The sequence below is a fragment of the Pseudorasbora parva genome, chromosome 13 (genome assembly GCF_024679245.1).
Source record: "Pseudorasbora parva isolate DD20220531a chromosome 13, ASM2467924v1, whole genome shotgun sequence".
Lineage (NCBI taxonomy): Eukaryota > Metazoa > Chordata > Actinopteri > Cypriniformes > Gobionidae > Pseudorasbora > Pseudorasbora parva.
The window spans coordinates 16,937,181-16,956,089 of NC_090184.1; the positions used below are offsets into that span (position 1 = coordinate 16,937,181).

General features: G+C 37.6%; 1 protein-coding gene across 1 annotated transcript; it reads left to right on the forward strand.

Annotated features, from left to right (window-relative positions):
• Positions 1-7,488: 7,488 nt before the first annotated feature.
• On the forward strand, positions 7,489-13,670 carry LOC137038607 (RLA class II histocompatibility antigen, DP alpha-1 chain-like). Its single transcript, XM_067413315.1, has 5 exons — positions 7,489-7,503; positions 7,626-7,693; positions 10,769-11,014; positions 12,517-12,801; positions 12,915-13,670. Exons 1-5 carry the CDS (start codon positions 7,499-7,501, stop codon positions 13,034-13,036), a joined length of 726 nt encoding a protein of 241 aa, XP_067269416.1. The 5' UTR covers positions 7,489-7,498; the 3' UTR covers positions 13,037-13,670.
• The last annotated feature ends 5,239 nt before the right edge of the window (positions 13,671-18,909 follow it).

Below are 18,909 nucleotides of genomic sequence, written 5' to 3' on the forward strand. Positions count from 1 at the left end.
TCGCTGCGTTTGTACATAGTGGTATTTTTATCCCATATGATGACATATCGGGTATGCTCTGGTCTCTGAACAGTGAGCATGTCATGTAAGGTGTCCAGGAATGCAATAATGTGTGCGGTGTTGTATGGGCCTATGGTTGCATGATGGTGAACAACACCATTTTGGCTTATAGCTGAACACATGGTTATGTTACCACCACGTTGTCCTGGGACATTGAGGCACGGTGTCCAATAATGTTCCGGCCATGTCTCCTGGTTTTACTGAGGTTAAAACCGGCCTCATCTACAAAAAGGAGCTCATGTCCCATGGCATCTGCTTCTAGTTCCATCACTCTCTGGACAAGACGGAACAAATGCAACACATCAGGCCCATGGACAGTATGATCTTCCAAATTTCGAACCAATGACACTATAGCTTACCTGAACATATCGCAGTTGCTTTACACGTTCTGTGTTTCTCTCGAAAGGAACTCCGTAAATTTGCTTCATTCTTATTCTGTGGCGCGCAAGTACACAACTTAGTGCAGAAATGCTTACACTGTGTATATTTTGAAAGATGTTGTCATTATCAATTATGCGCTGCTGTATTTCGTGCTGTAATTCTTATTGCATCATTGGCAATCACCATGTTCACTATATGGGTCTCTTGTTCTGCAGTGAACATTCTTCCTCTGCCCCCAGCATCTGGACGTCTAGCAATTCTGTAAAGTAACAGATTCAGTATTTTTGCATGTATGGTACTGTTGTGTTTCACATTAGAGTATGGCAGTGCTACAAAGTAATTACCGATTCTCATTTCGAAATGTCTGAATGATGCTTGCCACAGTGTAGCGGCTCGAGTTAGGCTGAACCCGTCGGCCATCTTCCCTCAGGGTCATCCCATGGTTGATGACACTATTGTAGCTCTGATGTCATCAGTTATTCTATTTCTTACTCTTCTTACCCTTCCTCTTTCCCCTCCTCATCCTCTTCTTGCTCCTCCTTGTCCTCTTCCTCCTACTTCTTCACCTCCACGTCCTCTTCCTCCTACTTCTTCACCTCCACGTCCTCTTCCTCCTACTTCTACACCTCCACATCCTCTTACTCCTACTTCTTCACCTCCACGTCCTCTTCCTCCTACTTCTACACCTCCACGTCCTCTTCCTCCTCCTCTTCCCCCTCCTCTTCCACCTACTTCTTCACCTCCACGTCCTCTTCCTTTTCCTCCTACTTCTTCACCTCCGCGTCCTCTTCCTCCTCTTTCTTCACCTCCACGTCCTCTCCCTCGGCCTCCTCTGATTCTCACTCTTCTCACTCTTACTGCTCCTTCCATTGTACTCCACACAGACAGCTTACCTGTGGCTTATTTATAGTGCTTAGGCTGGTTGCAAAGTGAACTAATTATCTAAAACAGTTTTCACATGTGACAGTGTGCCAGACAGTTGGCAAAATATTGTTATAGTTTTAGAAATCACGATTAGTGCTTAAGCATTCAGAAAAAGTACAATTCAAATATAATATAAACATACTACTTGAATTTCAAGTGCATTTTGTTATACATTTAATAGGACATCCTTTTCAACCTGGGCTTTGTTCTCCAGTAACTTTTTTTAAATGATGTCATAATCCAACACAATCACATGAGACTGTGTATTAATAGTATGAGTGCAATCGTTGAATGTACGGCAAAATGAGTTTTGATGTGCATACACTAAGCAGTTTTTCGCGTGCATATGATAAAGTGCGTATCATATTCACACGAAAACTGGGTGCCATATGCAAAAACTAATTTTGCTGTATACATTCCAAAACATTGCACACTCGTATTATTTATATGCATTTTTGTGAGAGAGTGTGCTTTTTAGTAATACAGGTAAACTGAAATGTTCTACAAGGTGTATGAAAATAGCTCTGCCATAGCACTTCATTGATCTTTCATTTATTATAATGTATTTGTCAACATGTACTTAAAGTTGTTCCATTTTAGCACAATTTAATAAATTAAAATATATTGCAAATAGCTTAAAATTGAACTTAAGCATATCTTAAAATACACTTAATATACTTGAAGTTGTTTCAAACAATCAATCAATCAATCAATCAACTTTATTTATATAGCGCTTTTACAATCACGATTGTGTCAAAGCAGCTTCACAGTGTCAAACAGGATAATATTGCAACAAAATTAGATTTGGCTGTACAGTCGTACTGGAGAAAACAGTGATGTTATCAGCTTATTTTAATTTATCATATAGCGACAATGTTGGCATATCAGTATTATAGTTTATACAATTAAATAAAACCTAATTCATATTTTTTTTGTATAATTAGTTGAATAACTTTAATCATACTTTTAGTGTCCCCAACTGAGCAAGCCAAGCCAAAGGCGACAGTGGCAAGGAACCAAAACTCCATCAGGGCGTGATGGAGAAAAATAAACCTTGGGAGAAAACAGACTCAGTCGGGGTGCCAGTTTTCCTCTGGCCTATTAACACACCGTGTAAGATTTTTTCAGGCAACCTTACAGGTCAGAAATCATATTAGATTGGATTATTCAAAATTTCAGGGTATCACGGAAGATACGGATTTATTTAGGATGGGGCGTCGATTACACAAGAGTATAAATACATGAAAGATCGTAATTATTGCGGCGAAGACGGGTTTTGAGCATGTCGTGCCGGTGAGGCAAATTCGGAGGAGACACCATTTGACACGGCTCAGCAGACACTCCAGGATGAGCTGGTCATGTCCAGGCAGGTCCACCATCCGATCCGGACAGGGCCCAGATCCGGGATAAACCTTGGGATAAACAGAGAGACTAACATTAGTGTAGATGCCACTCTTTTTATGATGTAACGAGTAGATCAGGTGTTATGGGAAGTGTTCCCGGTTCCGGCTGACCTAGTTAATGCAGCCTAACAATCAGTCAATTGATTTGAATAATGAAAGTTAAAAATGTTCTATGTGTATGCCATAGTAAAGAGATGTGTTTTTAGTCTAGATTTAAACTGACAGAGTGTGTCTGCTTCCCGAACAATGCTAGGAAGAGTATTCCAGAGTTTAGGAGCTAAATAGGAAAAGGATCGACCGCCTGCAGTTGATTTAGATATTCTAGGTATTATCAACTGGCCAGAGTTTTGAGACCGCAATAGACGTGATGGAGTATAATGTGTTAAAAGCCCGCTTAAGTACCGGGGAGCTAAACCATTTAGTGCATTATAAGTAATAAGCAAGATTTTAAAATGTATGCAATGTTTAATAGGGAGCCAGTGCAGTGTTGACAGAACTGGACAAATATGATCATACTTCCTGGTTCTTGTAAGAACTCGAGCTGCAGCATTTTGGACCAGCTGGAGTTTGTTTATTAAGCGAGCAGGGCAACCACCCAGTAGAGCATTACAATAATCTAGCCTTGAGCTCATGAACGCATGTACTAACTGTTCAGCATTTTGCATTGAAAGCATGTGCCGTAATTTAGATATATTTTTAAGATGATAGAATGCGGTTTTACAAATGCTAGAAACATGGCTTTCAAATTAAAGATTGGTATCAAAGAGCACTCCTCACTGACGACGAGGGCTTGACAGAGCAGTCATCAAGTGTTAGACAGTATTCTCGGTTACTACTCGTGGAGCTTTTCTGTCCAATAATTAAAAATTCCGTTTTATCTGAATTAAGTTGCAGAAAATTACTATTCATCCAATTTTTTATATCAGCTATGCATTCTGTTAATCTTGTGAATTGGTAGGTTTCGTCAGGGCGTGAGGAAATATAGAGCTGAGTATCGTCAGCATAACAATGAAAACTAACGCCATGCTTCCTAATGATATCTCCCAGTGGTAGCATATACAGGGTGAAGAGCAGCGGTCCTAACACTGAGCCTTGTGGTACCCCATTCTGAACTTGTGATCGGTGTGACATCTCTTCATTTACTGCTACAAACTGATAACGGTCAGATAAGTACGATTAAAACCATGCCAAAGCAGTTCCACTAATGCCAACATAATTTTCGATTCTATACAGAAGAACATTGTGATCGATAGTATCGAATGCAGCGCTAAGATCGAGTAACACTAATAGAGAGATACAACCACGATCAGATGATAAGAGTAAATCATTTGTAACTCTAATATGAGCAGTCTCAGTACTATGATACGGTCAAAATCCTGACTGGAAATCCTCACATATTTCTTTCTAAAAAGGAACATAATTCTGAAGACACTGCCTTTTCTAGTATTTTTGATAGAAACGGTAGATTCGAGATTGGCCTGTAATTGACTAATTCTTTAGGATCAAGTTGCGTTTTTTTAATAAGTGGTTTAATTATAGCCAACTTAAAAGTTTTCGGTACATATCCTAATGTCAAGGATGAATTAATGATATTAAGCAGAGTATCTATGACCTCTGGAAGTATCTCTTTTAATAGCCTAGTCGGTATAGGGTCAAGCATACATGTTGTTGATTTTGATGATTTAACAAGTTTAGCCAGTTCTTCTCCTCCTATAGCAGTGAAGGAGTGTAATTTTTCCTCAGTGACCCTGCAGTGCTCTGTCTGAAGTGATACTGTAATAGACGGCTGCATGGTTATAATTTTATTCCTAATATTATCAATCTTACTAGTAAAGAAGTTCATAAAGTCATTACTGCTGTGTTGTTTACAAACATCAGAAGTTGAAGCTTTATTTTTTGATAATTTAGCCACTGTATCGAATAAATACTTAGGGTTGTGTTTATTTTCTTCTAAAAGAGTTGAGAAATAAGCAGATCTAGCAGTTTTTATGGCCTTTCTATATGCCATCATGCTCTCTTTCCACAAATTGCGAAAAACCTCCAGTTTTGTTTTCTTCCAGCTGCGCTCCATTTTTTTGGCTGCTGTTTTAAGGGCCCGTGTGTGCTCGTTGTACCACGGAGTAGGATTATTTGCTTTAATCTTCTTTAAGTGCCGGGGAGCAACTATGTCTAAAGTGCTAGTAAAGAGAGAGTCAATAGTTTCTGTTGCAGCATCAAGTTCCTCTTGGCTATCTTTAATGCTGAGGAGATGGAACTGATGAGGAAGATTATGTACAAAGCAATCTTTAGTCGCAGCGGTTATCGTCCTGCCATATTTGAAGCGAGGGGATGGCTTTGCAGCCTTAGGTAAATTAAGTATACATGATATTAGGTAATGATCTGAGATGTCATCGCTCAGCTGCAGAATTTTAACAGTATCAACCTTTATTCCATGTGACATTATTAGATCTAAAGTATGATTAAGGCGATGAGTGGGTCCTGATACGTGTTGTCTAACTCCAATAGAGTTTAGAATGTCTCTAAATGCCAATCCCAATGCGTCTTTTTCATTGTCTATATTAAAATCACCAACAATTAGTACTTCTACAACTAATACTAACTCTGATACAAAACCAGCAAATTCTTTGATAAAGTCTGTATTGTGCCCTGGTGGCCTGTAGACAGTAGCCAACACAAATGTCAAATGGGATTTATCATTTACACTACGCAGTGTTACATAAAGCACCAAAACGTCAAGGGAATTATATTTGAAACTAGACTTCTGAGTAATACTGAAAATATTATTATAAATTACAGCAACACCTCCCCCTTTACCTTTCAGATGTGGCTCATGTTTGTAACAATAATCTCTTGGGTGGGTGGACTCATTTAAAGTAATGTAATCATCAGGTTTTAGCCAGGTTTCTGTCAAACACAGCACATCTAAGTTATGATCTATAATCATATCATTGACAATAAGCGTTTTTGGAGAAAGGGATCGAATATTCAGCAACCCAAGCTTTATCAATTGTTCATCCGAATTATATCTGTTGTTTATTTGTTGGACATCAATTAAATGTTTACAGTTGAATGGTTTTGATGTTTTTTTGTATTTACTAATTTGGGGAACAGACACAGTCTCTATGTGATAATATCTAGGTGAAAGAGTCTCTATGTGCCGGGATTTAGCTCACTTTGGTGACGTGAAACAGCTAGCAGACGGTTGGTTTAGCCAGTTTGTCTGCTTCCTGACCTGGGCCCCAGTGAGTCAAGGTTTAGCTGTAAGACTATGTGCCAAATTACTAGAGAGAAGAGCAGCACCAGCCCAGGAGGGATGAATACCGTCTATCTTCAACAGGTCAGGTCTGCCCCAAAAACTTTTCCAATTGTCTATGAACCCTATGTTATTTTGCAGACACCACTTAGACAACCAGCCATTGAGTGATGATAATCTACTAACTATATTTCATCATTTCATCACTTTTGTTTATCGTTTCTGTTTTTATGCCAGCATATAGTTATAATATATACATAATTTAATTCATATTTAATTTAAGCTAAACTGGCATACATTATTTAAAATTAGTTTTGTAGTTCAGGCAAAAACTTATGGCAACGACTTCGGCTTTTGTGTAGAACTTTTTTTTCCACAGTGCCAGCTGTCAAATGGTGACTGAGAAACACATGGAACACTTCACTAAATTATTTAATGGTTAAATGTATTATTTTTCATGTTAACCAGGTTAATTTTGATCAGAACAATATACTGTGGCTTTAATTCATCGTGAGCAGCGCGTCAAAAATAGAGCCAGCGCCGAAACGATCGCGGCACTGACGCTTCTGCTCTGCTCCTGCTACGCGCCGCTGCGCTGCCTCTGCTGCCGGTGTGAATGCACTCATCTGTTAACATGAGCGCCGAAAAAAATACGCGCTGCTTACGCCCTGCTTACGCGTGCAGTGTGAAGCCGGCGTGAGGCAGGCAGCAGCAGCAGGCAGACAGACAGGAGCAATCGATCAGGAACAATCAATCAGCCAGGAGCAATCTATATATGTGATAGGAAAGATTCAGTGTAAATATGGTTTCATTTGAGGCGAATGAAGTCCGTTTTCATGTTAGTTTCACGCACCGCAGCGCACACACACAACGGCTCTGGTCTAAATTTAGACTACAGACACGAGAGCGCAGCGCAGATCATATGCGCGAGTCGGCACAGACAACAAACATATCGAACCATTTGAATTCTGCACAGAATGCTGCATTTCAAAGCGAAATGGAGGAGATTATGATGGTAAACAGTGTTAGAGGAATCCGCTAGCTTTACCAAACGGAAAGGTCCGCTCTTGCGCTCTAGTCAAACTGTATATTATTAATGAAACGCTATTGGCTGTTTCAAAAAAGGGGAGGAGTTGCTAACAGCTGAAGCCGTTTCAGGGGAAATAACATCAACACATTTAATAATGCGGCGCGTTTCAATGCACTTCAGTGGACCTTTAACTCTGTTAACTCTATTTTCAGAAAAATGGCATGTTCCCTTAAGGAAGCAATATATATGGTTGCTGTAAATTGACTTTTTTTCATATGGGACTCTGGGAGAGTCCGTTTAAAATATTGCCTCAGTTTGAAATACCACCAAGCTGCTTAAATAGTACAACGTGACACAAAAATAACAGCAATGGCATTTTGTCATGCTGAAAGAGGAAGAACTATAGTTCCTCCTAGATACTGTCACTGTGTGGGACAAATTCTGAGTATGATGTAAAAGTCCCAACAGAAAATACGTTAATACGTGTTTAATACATTAATACAGCGGGGTTAATATGTGTTTTTTCCAACTTAGAATAAATATTTCTCTTTTAATTGTTTCACATTCCTCATAGATCTGTCAAGATGGAGCTGCACATAACCATTCTCAGCCTAACCATTGTTCTTTCAACTACTGCTGAATGTAAGTTGGAAGTTTTTTAATTGCTTGGGTACTATTTTCATAAGTGGTAAAATGGAAAACTGACAAAACTATTCAAAATTCATTATATTGTGCTTACTTTAGGATTTTGTATGTTCCGATTACACAGCCATTGTTTTAAAAACTGTTTAAATGGCTTTGGTAGCCAAAATTACATTTATTAATACAGTATTAATACTTACATTTATTTGTTAACATTAGTTTATGCGCTTTGAATGAACATACAAACAATGACCAACTGTATTTTTATTTACAAACATAAAACAAGATTCATAAATGCTGTAGCAAATGTATTGCTCATTGTTGGTTCATAATTGTTAATGCATTAATTAATGTTAGCAAATGAGACCATATTGTAAAGTACTATCAATTTTTCAAAGCTCAGTAGAAAAAGCTATGTAGGAAAAAGTTGTACTAACAACAATCAGTTAATTCAAAAACAACGCAATATACATTTTAAATCACTTCACATAGAGGGGAAGTAAATATGAATAGTACAATAAAAAGTTACCACAACCTTCTGAATACATCATTATTTAAAAGGCATATTTAAAATGACTGTAACACTTCCTTCTTGCACATGAGTAAAACGAAGTTACAAAATAACTTTCAGTAATTATAGTGTAACTATAAAGTATGTATGTGTAGGTGCAAGGGAACAATATGTATTTGTAGAATAAAGGGGTAACTTATTTATACTATATGCATTTTTGGCCCCACTTTATATTAGGTGGCCTTAAGTACTATGTACTTACACCAAAAAATAAGTACAATGTACTTACTGTGTTCATATTGTACTGTAAAGCACTTTTGCTGATACTGAGGTGGGATACGGGTAGAGTTAGGGACAGGTGTGGTGGTGTGGGTCAGTTTAAGGGTAGGGTTAGCTGTAAAGGAAGTGCCAACTGTGTAACTACACATACAACTACAGAAATGAATTACAGACGTAATTACATGCAGGTATTTTTAAAATGTAAGTACAATGTAAAAACATGTATGTATACAATAAGTGCATTGTATCAAATGATTAATTACAATGTTAGTACATAGTAGTTAAGGCCACCTAATATAAAGTGGGTCCGTATTTTTAATGAAGGGGTAATTATTTGCGTAGTTACAGGGTAAGTGATGCTTGTTATTCCATGTAGTTACAAGTGTGAATCTACGAGCTGTAAACTAAAGTGCACTTGTTCCCGTCTTGTTTCATGTAGTTACAAGTTAAGTATGAATCTGCAGGCTGTAAATTAAAGTGGTGCATTTTCCCTCTTGTTTCACATTGTTACAGGGTAAGAATGAATCTGCAGGCTGTAAATTAAAGTGGTGTTTGTTACCCTCTTGTTTCATGTAGTTACAGTGTAAGTATAATAAAAACACGTCCTTGTGCATTGATAAGGCTTTGTCTGCAAGCCTGTCACCGGTTTGTGATTTGTCCCTCCTTGGAGAACTGCTGGTAAATTCTCACAACTGCTGACCAAAAGCCTTGGCGTTTCAGAGATGCTCTGAAATGCCAATGTCAAGTTGATCAGATCTTCATTTCTGCCATTTCTCCTGCATTTAAGATGTTGATTATGAGAACTGATGGTTTGCATATTTAATAAACCCAGATCTTAATATGTGGCCTTGTTGGCAAGATATGTGGCCTTGTTTTGATGTCCTGGTTTCCTTTCCGTAAAACGTGTCACAAAAATGTATTGAAAATTAACATATAAGCTACTAGCTAATATTAACATTTACAAATACTAATACCCCCCCCACACACACACACACATACACACACACACACACACACACACACACACACACACACACACACACACACACACACACACACACACACACACGTATAAATGTTCACCTAATGGAAACATATAATCAGGCTTTGAATTAATTAAATACATTGTGCACTTATACCTATTCTGCGTGCGTCCAACAGTATGAGATTTGTGCGAGCAGTTTTTTATTGCAACACTTATGATAAAATTTGCAACCCATATCGATCATTTACCACTTTATATGCTATGGAGAAAGTCAAATGTGATCTAGAACTAGCCTAGAAATCTAGACGCACCCTAGCGGCAGTGAATCTAATCTGCCGCGAGTATCATCTAGCAACTCTCAATACCCTTCTGAGCTGTAAAAACCAAACTATGGTCAGGCCAATCACATCCTGTATTGAGTCGGTGGGCGGGGCTTAACAAAGTGACAGCAGAGTTGCGCTTGCGTGCTACTAGTAAACACAGAAACTGGAGAACGGCGGTCTTTCGAATCAGCTTTGACCTCGACTCTGGAAGACTTGGAGTTAAGCTTTTCTCTGAGAAAAGAACAAAGAACGGCACTGAAGTCATTCTTAAGAAGGGAAGATGTGTTTGGAGATGTGTTTAGAGCGAATGTTAAATCAATCACCGAGCTCTGCATCACATTGCTCTGGTTGGTGTAGCTCTATCCTATCGCGTGCAGATGGAGTATGAAAGACAACCGTTTATCCCGCCCCTCAGATTGAGCCCTGTCAATGGAGAGTTTCCAGACCAAACATCTTGATGTGGGTCTGGCTTGTCAGGCTAATCTAGAACTGCTACATTAACTAAAAAGGCTGATATAAAGAGGGGAAAACATCATCCTGCACCAAATTAAATTAGAAAGTTTTTAAACTATTCATTACCACCTTTACTAGAATTTATCAAATTCTATTTTATGTATTGTGGTAAATTTCACAAGTTCCCACAATAATCAATATTTGGCGTGCTATCCGAGGAGAGTGCTCCGAGCTCGGTATTTAGCATGTCATCTGAACTTGTTTAGGGTTTGTGCATAGATCGTCTTCATAGATCAGGTTCAGGTTCTAGGTTCTTCTGTCATTCTTTCTGTTGTGGTCGTCAGCAAACAGTGTTGCATTTTCGTGCACATCTCTTCTAGATTGGAGTGTGGATTGCCTGTGACAAACTGTATTCATCGTCTACCTGTATGCACTAAACCATTCCATTAAAGCCATAACGTGATAGTTTGGGACAAATACATGTACTGTTATACCCCTTATATTTTTTTATTCTCCTATTTCAGTTGATCATGAAGCTTACGAGTTTACTGCGTGCTCTGATACAAAAGAAGAGGTTTTCATTGGATATGATGAAGAGGAGTTGTGGCATGCCGACTTCACACTGAAGAGAGGGGTAGACACATCTCCTGATGTTATAGACCCTATAACATTTCCCGGATTTTATGAACTGGCTGTTGACGGAATAAAAGGATGCAAACGTGACTTACCAGTATTCCTTGATTATTTTAGGAGTATACCACTAGAGGAGGGTAAGGCTTGTCAATGTCTATAAACATTTACAGATAGAGGTCAACATTCACGTCAGAAATGTCAAAACAAATAATCTGTTTATGTAATCTGTTTGAAAAGAGAGAGATGTCAGTCGTTCATGACCTGCCTCATTAGTGTTAATGTGGCTCCCATTCCTTTAAAGGCAAATACTGACGCAATGCATGAGAGTATTTCATTGCCAAAACATCAACTTGAAAAAACAATACATTTATTTGTGCATGCTTTACATTGTTTCGAGACATGGTGAGGAATAATCATGGATATATATATATATATATATATATATATATATATATATATATATATATATATATATATATATATATATATATATATATATATATATATATATATATATATATATATATATATATATACTGTGTATTATTTCTGATTCTTCTTTAAAAAAAAAAAAAGAAAAAGAAAGCTGTGAAAATTGTAAAGGTGGAGCAGTGCTCACAACAGCAGTATAAACAAAATGATGGCCGATAGAGGATCGTGTTTGAAAAGACAAGCAGCATGATGATAGGCTAACAGTGAAGGTGTGCTGGCATGACATGGGCATTATGAGTGAGCATGATGAGTGGAGTGAAGCAGAAAAAAGCACCAACGATTGAGCCTATTTTGGGTTGATTTGGAGCATGTGGCGAGGGGGCTGGTAACATCATCGCCTACAATTCAATATCTAAAATTTTTAAACCCAAAGCATCACAAACAAAACTTTTGCCAGCACAAATGAAGCACAAAAAAAACAAGACTATTCAGGGTGAATTCGGAGCATGTGGGGGGACGGACGGACTTCCTCACCTATAATTCAATGTTTAATATTTTAAATGCACAAACAAACAAGACTATTTGGGGTACATTTGGAGCATGTGGGGGATTTGAGTGACCACAGAAACATACATGTACTTTTCATATCTAAAATGTAGAAAAAACGAAGCAGTACAAACTACATTTTTTACAGTACAAACAAACACAAACGATTGTGCTGCATTTTGCATTGGGGGTGGGGGCAACTTCACGCAGGTCAAAAACATGGCATGTTTCTTGTAAAAATCATTCATTTCTTTAGGATGTTGGAACCAGTTGTGCTCTTTAATATTTTGAACTTTTTTTTCCATCATCAAATCAGCAAATTAGAACGCTTTCTGAAGAATCATTAGACTGAAGACTGGTGTAATGATGCTGCAAGTTCTGCTTTGCCTAAATAGTAAAAAAATAGTAAAACAATGTTTTTTTTTAAATCGCAATATTGCTGTTTCTACTGTATTTTATCAAATAAATGCAGCCTTGGTGAGCATAAGAGACAAAAACATTCTAACAACTTGATTAAAACACTTTTGAATGGTAATGTATATAACATGTACCCAGTGTCATAAAGTTTTGCCTCAAAGGTTTATACAACATCTGTCAATGTATATTTGTATATGAATTAACAAAAAAAAACAAAAGTAAATAAAGTTATTTGTGTTTCTAGATGCACCACAGACTTTTGTCTATCCAAAGGATGTTGTACAGCTCGGTGTTCAGAACACCCTCATCTGTCATGTGACCGGCTTCTTTCCTCCATCTCTCAGCATCTCATGGACGAAGAATAATATGAATGTGACCGAGGGCATGAGTTTAAGCCAGTACCGTCCAAGGACAGATGCTACCTTCAACATCTTTTCCACTCTTATGTTTACACCTGTTGAAGGAGACATTTACAGCTGCACGGTGAACCACAGAGCCCTCCAGGGTCAACAGCAGACCAAAACATGGGGTGAGTGATTTTCAGATAGAATCAATGGACATCAGATTTCAAGTCAATTTTTAGTCCAAATCTTTTTATTCACAAAAAAATCTTATTTTATTTTGTATGCATTTATTTTTCAGATGTTGATGCTGTCCTCCCAAGTGTGGGTCCAGCAGTGTTCTGTGGAGTGGGTCTGACTCTTGGACTGTTGGGAGTCGCTGTTGGAACTTTCTTCCTCATTAAAGGATACAACTGCAACTAACTATGGAGCTATGGAGCTATGGAAGTAAACGTTGAAAATATATATTAATTGGGTTGTAAAACAAAGCTAAAATGTGTGTCATCCTAGGGGTTTAACATCAGCATCCTGGCCCAACTTGTCCATTGGCCTCTGTCGATCATAGCCTCCTAATCATCCCCCTGTCCTGACTGGCTTCATCACTCTCGTGTCTGAATCGTCTCCTCTCCACCAGTCAGCTGGTGTGTGATGGGTGATCTGGTGCATTATGGCTGCAGTCACATCATTCAGGTTGAGGAAATTCCCTCCATCTCTGTGAAGCGATTTGAGTACCCAGACAAGCTTTACATAAATGTAACAAATTATTGTTCTACATGACAGATAATACTGTTGATGTTAAAGGTATATGCATATATCTGGATCGAATCTGTAGCATTTTATTGTTCCTCAAATATCAAAGTATGATCAACTATGCTTGCAATTTTCTATGCATCACTTGCTTATATTAACCTTCTTGGCCCTGGAGGTGTTTTGACATACCATGACAATTGCGCTTTTTTCTGTTACTTAACATTTTCATAGTTAAAGTCATATTACACTGTATTCAACACAAACTATGCAACAATTTTATGTTAGCAGCATGGATGTAAAAGTTTGTAGGTGTGAAAAAAAATCTTTTGAATTTTGAATTTTTTGAATTTTGAATTCTTTTTATTTGTCACATGCACAGTTATATACAGAATATACAACCAGCAGTGAAATGTAAAAACAGGTCCGCTCCATGGACAGTGCAATTATGGACAAACACAATTATTTTTATTTTTTTTACAATGTATGTTTATAAAAGGAATTATAAATAATATAGATATGAGGGAAAAAAAGAAAAAGATACCCTTATAAAGAGAGATTTAAAATAAGTTTTAAAAAAAGTAAAAAAGTAAAAAATAAATTAAAAAAAACATGTGCAAGAGAGAATGTGCAAACAGGTTTTACAGCAGCTTACTACATAGCAGCAACGAGAAAACAGAAAGTCTAGAGAGCCTAATGACAAGAATATTGAATATTCCTATTGATTATTAAGTTAAGTTGAGTCTAGACTGAGTCTGATGGCCTGGGGGAAGAAACTCCTCCTTAGTCTCTCAGTTTTGTCCACCAGGCCATGTAAGCGCTTACCAGATGGCAGCAGGATGGGTATCAAAAGACGGGTGATTGTAGTCCTTGATGATTTTAGCAGCTCTGCTTTTGCAGCGTTTGAGGTGTCCTGCTGAGATGGGAAAGCAGACCCTGAGATGTGCTCTTCTAAACGCACCACTCTCTGCAGGGCTTTGCAGTCTTGGCTCGACCAGTTCCCATACCACACTGAGTCAGTAAACTCTCTATGGCCACTGATAGTTTTCAGGACTTTTGGTGAAACCCTGAATTTCTTTAGCTGCTGCAGATGGTACAGTCTTTGCCTTGGTATTCTTCACCTGTGTTTGAATGTGTGAAGTCCAAGCCGGGTCCTCAGAGATGTTCACCCCAAGGTACCTGAAGTTGCTCACTCTCTCACAGGGGTCTTGTTGACCATGAGAAGGAAATAGGTTCGCTGATGTCTCTTCCTCTTCCAGAATCAGCTCTTTTGTCTTGGTTACATTCAGAAAGAGACAGTCGCTCGACCTCATCCAAGTATGTTGTCTCGTTGTTGGAAATGAGGCCCCGAACCACAGTATCATCAGCAAATCTGATAATAGATTGACATACACTCATTGCTTATATGAGCAATGAGTGTGGCCTGAATTCTTCACTCTGCAACTGGATTGAAGACTTTCTCACTGGTAGACCTCATGTGGTGAAAGTTGACCAGTTCACCTCCACACACACACACACACACACACACACACACACTGAATGGTGTGTGAACTCACAGTTCACAGTGAGGGAAGGGTGCAGAACAGTAGAGCTCAGTTGACCTATTGAAACAATAGACAACCTGAAGTGGATCCTATAAGTGTAGAGAAAGTAGAGCAGGGAGCTCAGGACCCAGCCCTGTGGAGCTTTGACCCTCAGGGTGATAGAGTTGGAGGTGAACTGGTCAACTTTCACCACCTGAGGTCTACCAGTGAGGAATTCTTCAATCCAGTTGCAGAGTGAAGAATTCAGGCCAAGATCCAGGAGTTTGGAGGTTAGGAACTGTTGTATTGAAAGCAGAGCTTTAATCAATGAATAGCAGCCTTACGTAGATTCCATTTTTGCTGTCAATGTGCGTGAGGGAAGAGTGCAGGACAGTAGACCTCAGCAGACCTAATGGAACAATAGGCAACCTGAAGAGGGTCCAAAGAATCAGGAATGGAGGAGCAAATATTGTTCTTAGGTCTCTCAAAGACCATGGCTCACATATGTGAGAGCAACTGGACAATAGTAATTTAGGGAAGATGGTTTATTGTTCTTTGGCACAGCGATGATGGTAGATTTTTTGAAGAAGGTGGGGATATATTCATAGGATATTACTTGTGTGTTCTGAAGACACATGCAATTAATTTGTAAAGTACTACTATAAATACTTATAACACGAATAAAGTATACTATCTGAGTATACCCATATAACAAAAACAGTAAGTCAAGTCCCCATTTATATAGTGCTTTTTACAACACATATTGCTTCAAAGCGGCTTTACAGTTACTTCAAGTTACCTCAAGCGTGAAATCAACCCTCGCATGCACACGCAGATAACTGCTGGTCGGATGCGATATATTGTTATTTTTCTTACAAACACTTATCATTTAACTTCAGAACACATTGATTCCTCCATTGGGATCGTATGAATTACTGTAGTTAATGCTGTATGTGCTGTTTGATGCCTTAACTCTTAGAAACCCAAATGAGTTTTAATTAGCAGAGATTATTTATTTTTCTGTGTTCATCTGAGGAAATAAAGTTGTAAACATTTCGGATGGCATGAGGGTAAAAGACGAGTAAACGGTGAGGACATTTGTGGGCGCACTGTATTTTCGGTGTAACAGTTACAGAATACTAGCTAGAGACATGTGGGATCCTTCTTAAGATTCATCTGTGGAAGGAAGAAAAAGAAGAGGAACATGAGGAGGACGAAGCCAAGCAAGAGAAATGAATCTGTTTAAAAAAAAAAAAAAAAAGGTTTTATTTTTTATTTTTCATTTTTTAAATAAAGGTTTCCGAGTGATATGAGATTGTATTTGTGTTTTTATTGTACTTACCCTGTAACTACATGAAACAAAAGGGAAACAAGAGCCACTTTAATTTACAGACCCCACATTCATACTTACCACGTAACTACAAAAGATAATTACCCCTTAATTACAAAAATACTTACAATATAATTACCCCTTAATTAAAAAAAGACTTACAGTATAAATAATTTGTTCATTTTCCTGATAGTTACGCCTTTATTTCCCACAACATTACAATATAATTACCGTAATTTGGGGGGGGGGGGGGGCAATTGGATTGGGAAAGCGCTGGTTTCGTGTGGATGTGGCCTAAGACAAATTAACATGTGACAGAATCAAAACACAACTGAAAGACCAAACACACAGACAGACATGTGACAGATTCAGTGTGTGAAAATGTCCCAGCTAAAACACTTGAGTTGTTTTCTCATTTTGACACTGTCAGTGTTCACTGGAGCAGAAAATGGTAAGTGAAATTAGAGGAATTTAATTTTTTTTTAAATGTGACTTAGTTTGATAGTTAGATGGAACAGAGTAGTGAAACTGCCTGTTTATTACAAGTTTTTTTTCTTGTTGACAAAACTGATTGTTCTACCACTGTATTCTGTTTCAGCTAATGGATATTACATGAGATGGAGCCGATGCATCTACAGCTCCCCTGATCTCAGTGACATGGTGTATATTGACAACTTTTATATAAATAAATTTCTGTTCACACAGTTCAACAGCACCGAGGGGAGGTTTGTGGGGTTTAGCAAGAATGGAATGAGCCTTGCAGAGAACTGGAACAAAGACATTTTTCTGATAACAGAGAGAGCCGGTGTTGATCTATACTGCAGATATTATATTAAAAGCAAGGACACACCTCCCCATGAGAAAGCGGGTAAGTGGTTTAAAAACTATATAAACTAGATATTTATAGTCACTCGTGGATTTTTTTTTTACATTTATGTGTTTTTACAGGAATATAGGTTACTAAACACACTAACCACAAATTGCTAGTAGATTTCACAAATAATTATAAAGAAATGGCAAGAAAAGCATAGAATTATACGTGACATTTCTTTTAATTTTTATAATTATTATGTAATGAATAACAACAAAAAAAATAACCTCTGGCATTTTGAAATTTAAGACTTAAAGCTACACTGTGTAACTTTTGTAGTTTATTCTTAGCCAAAAACTTAGTTCTTTCAAAAATATATGTGCTCATTAATGTATATTTACTTCTTTCAAGTAATAAAGTATTCTCGTAAGTTATGAGTAAGTTATATAATATGCCATTGAAAATACATACGGGTGAGGGATATGAACGCTGGTCGCCATGTTGCCCCTCCATCTTGAAAGTACATTAGCCAAAGAGGGACATACCCGTAAATTCAAGCTCCGCCTTTCACGTTTTATCACTCGATGGCACCGTGCCGAATGTGAAGAGGGGATTGCCATGTTAATCTTGGACTAATTCCGCCACCATTAAAACTAAATCAGAATTGAGAGGAACAGAAACTATTAGTCATTGGATGGTCATATACCTTTTCACCACTAGATGGGGGAAAATATCACACAGTGTAGCTTTAAATTAGAAATTTTTCAAATAAAAATAAAAACATTTCTTCAGATTAATTGGTTTCTTTAAATGGCACTCCCTGAGTCTGAGAGGACCAAAATTGCGATCGGAGCCTCTGGTCTGGTGCTGGGAATCATCATAGCAGCTGCTGGATTTATTTACTACAAGAAGAAATCAACAGGTCAGTGGAGGTGAGAATCATTTAGGGGTGCGTTTCCCAAAACCATAGTTGCTAACTAAGTTAGCAACTTTGTTGGTTGCAATGCAATTTCTCATTGCCAACCAACTTAGTTGCTAACAGGTTAAGTTATGGTTTTGGGAAACGCACCCCAGAACAATATGAATCTAGGTACATGCATGTAACTTGTCAATATTTATATATATATATTTTTTATTTCTTTGACAGGGAGAATTTACTTGTCAAACTGATTAATAATTATGCATATTTCTGTCCCTCTTTCTGACTGCAAGTGGACTGCTTCATTTTTTAATTTTATTTAAAAAAAAAAGATCTTAGTGTTGATTATGTAAATGTATGAAATACAATAAATTAAATACATCAATTTTTTGTACATAATATTAGAAACAATGGGTTTGTTTAAACCCTTTAGATATGTATTTTTTGCAATGCTGAATAAATTATGCAACTAGCATGATGAGCATATTTTACTCTTCTTTCTTTATTTTATGAAAACTGATTAGAAGGGAATGTATAAACTTGTGACAACCTTTTATTTTGGAAACTGTCCTCTGAGGCTGAATTTAAACTGTTAAGACAAACATTTTCTTAATTTGCATGTATATGTACATTTCCACTATAAATGTTTCGGACCCTTTTTATATTAGGTGGGCTTAAGTACAATGTACAATGTAAACATTTTAATTAATCATTTGATACAATGCTCTTATTGTGTACATACATGTTTTTACATTGTACTTACATTTTAAAAATACCAGCATGTAATTACGTCTGTAATTCATTTATGTTACATTTGTAATTACACGGTTGGCACTTCCTTTACAGCTAACCCTACCCTTAAACTGACACACACCACCTGTCCCTAACTAGACCCGTATCCCACCTCAATATCAGTAAAGGTGTTTTACAATACAATTTGAGCACAGTAAGTACATTGTACATACT

Coding starts and splice junctions, on each gene's coding strand:
- LOC137038607 (XM_067413315.1), top strand. Junction 7,694..10,768: donor TCTTTCAACTACTGCTGAAT/GTAAGTTGGAAG, acceptor CTCCTATTTCAG/TTGATCATGAAGCTTACGAG. Junction 12,802..12,914: donor ACAGCAGACCAAAACATGGG/GTGAGTGATTTT, acceptor TTTATTTTTCAG/ATGTTGATGCTGTCCTCCCA.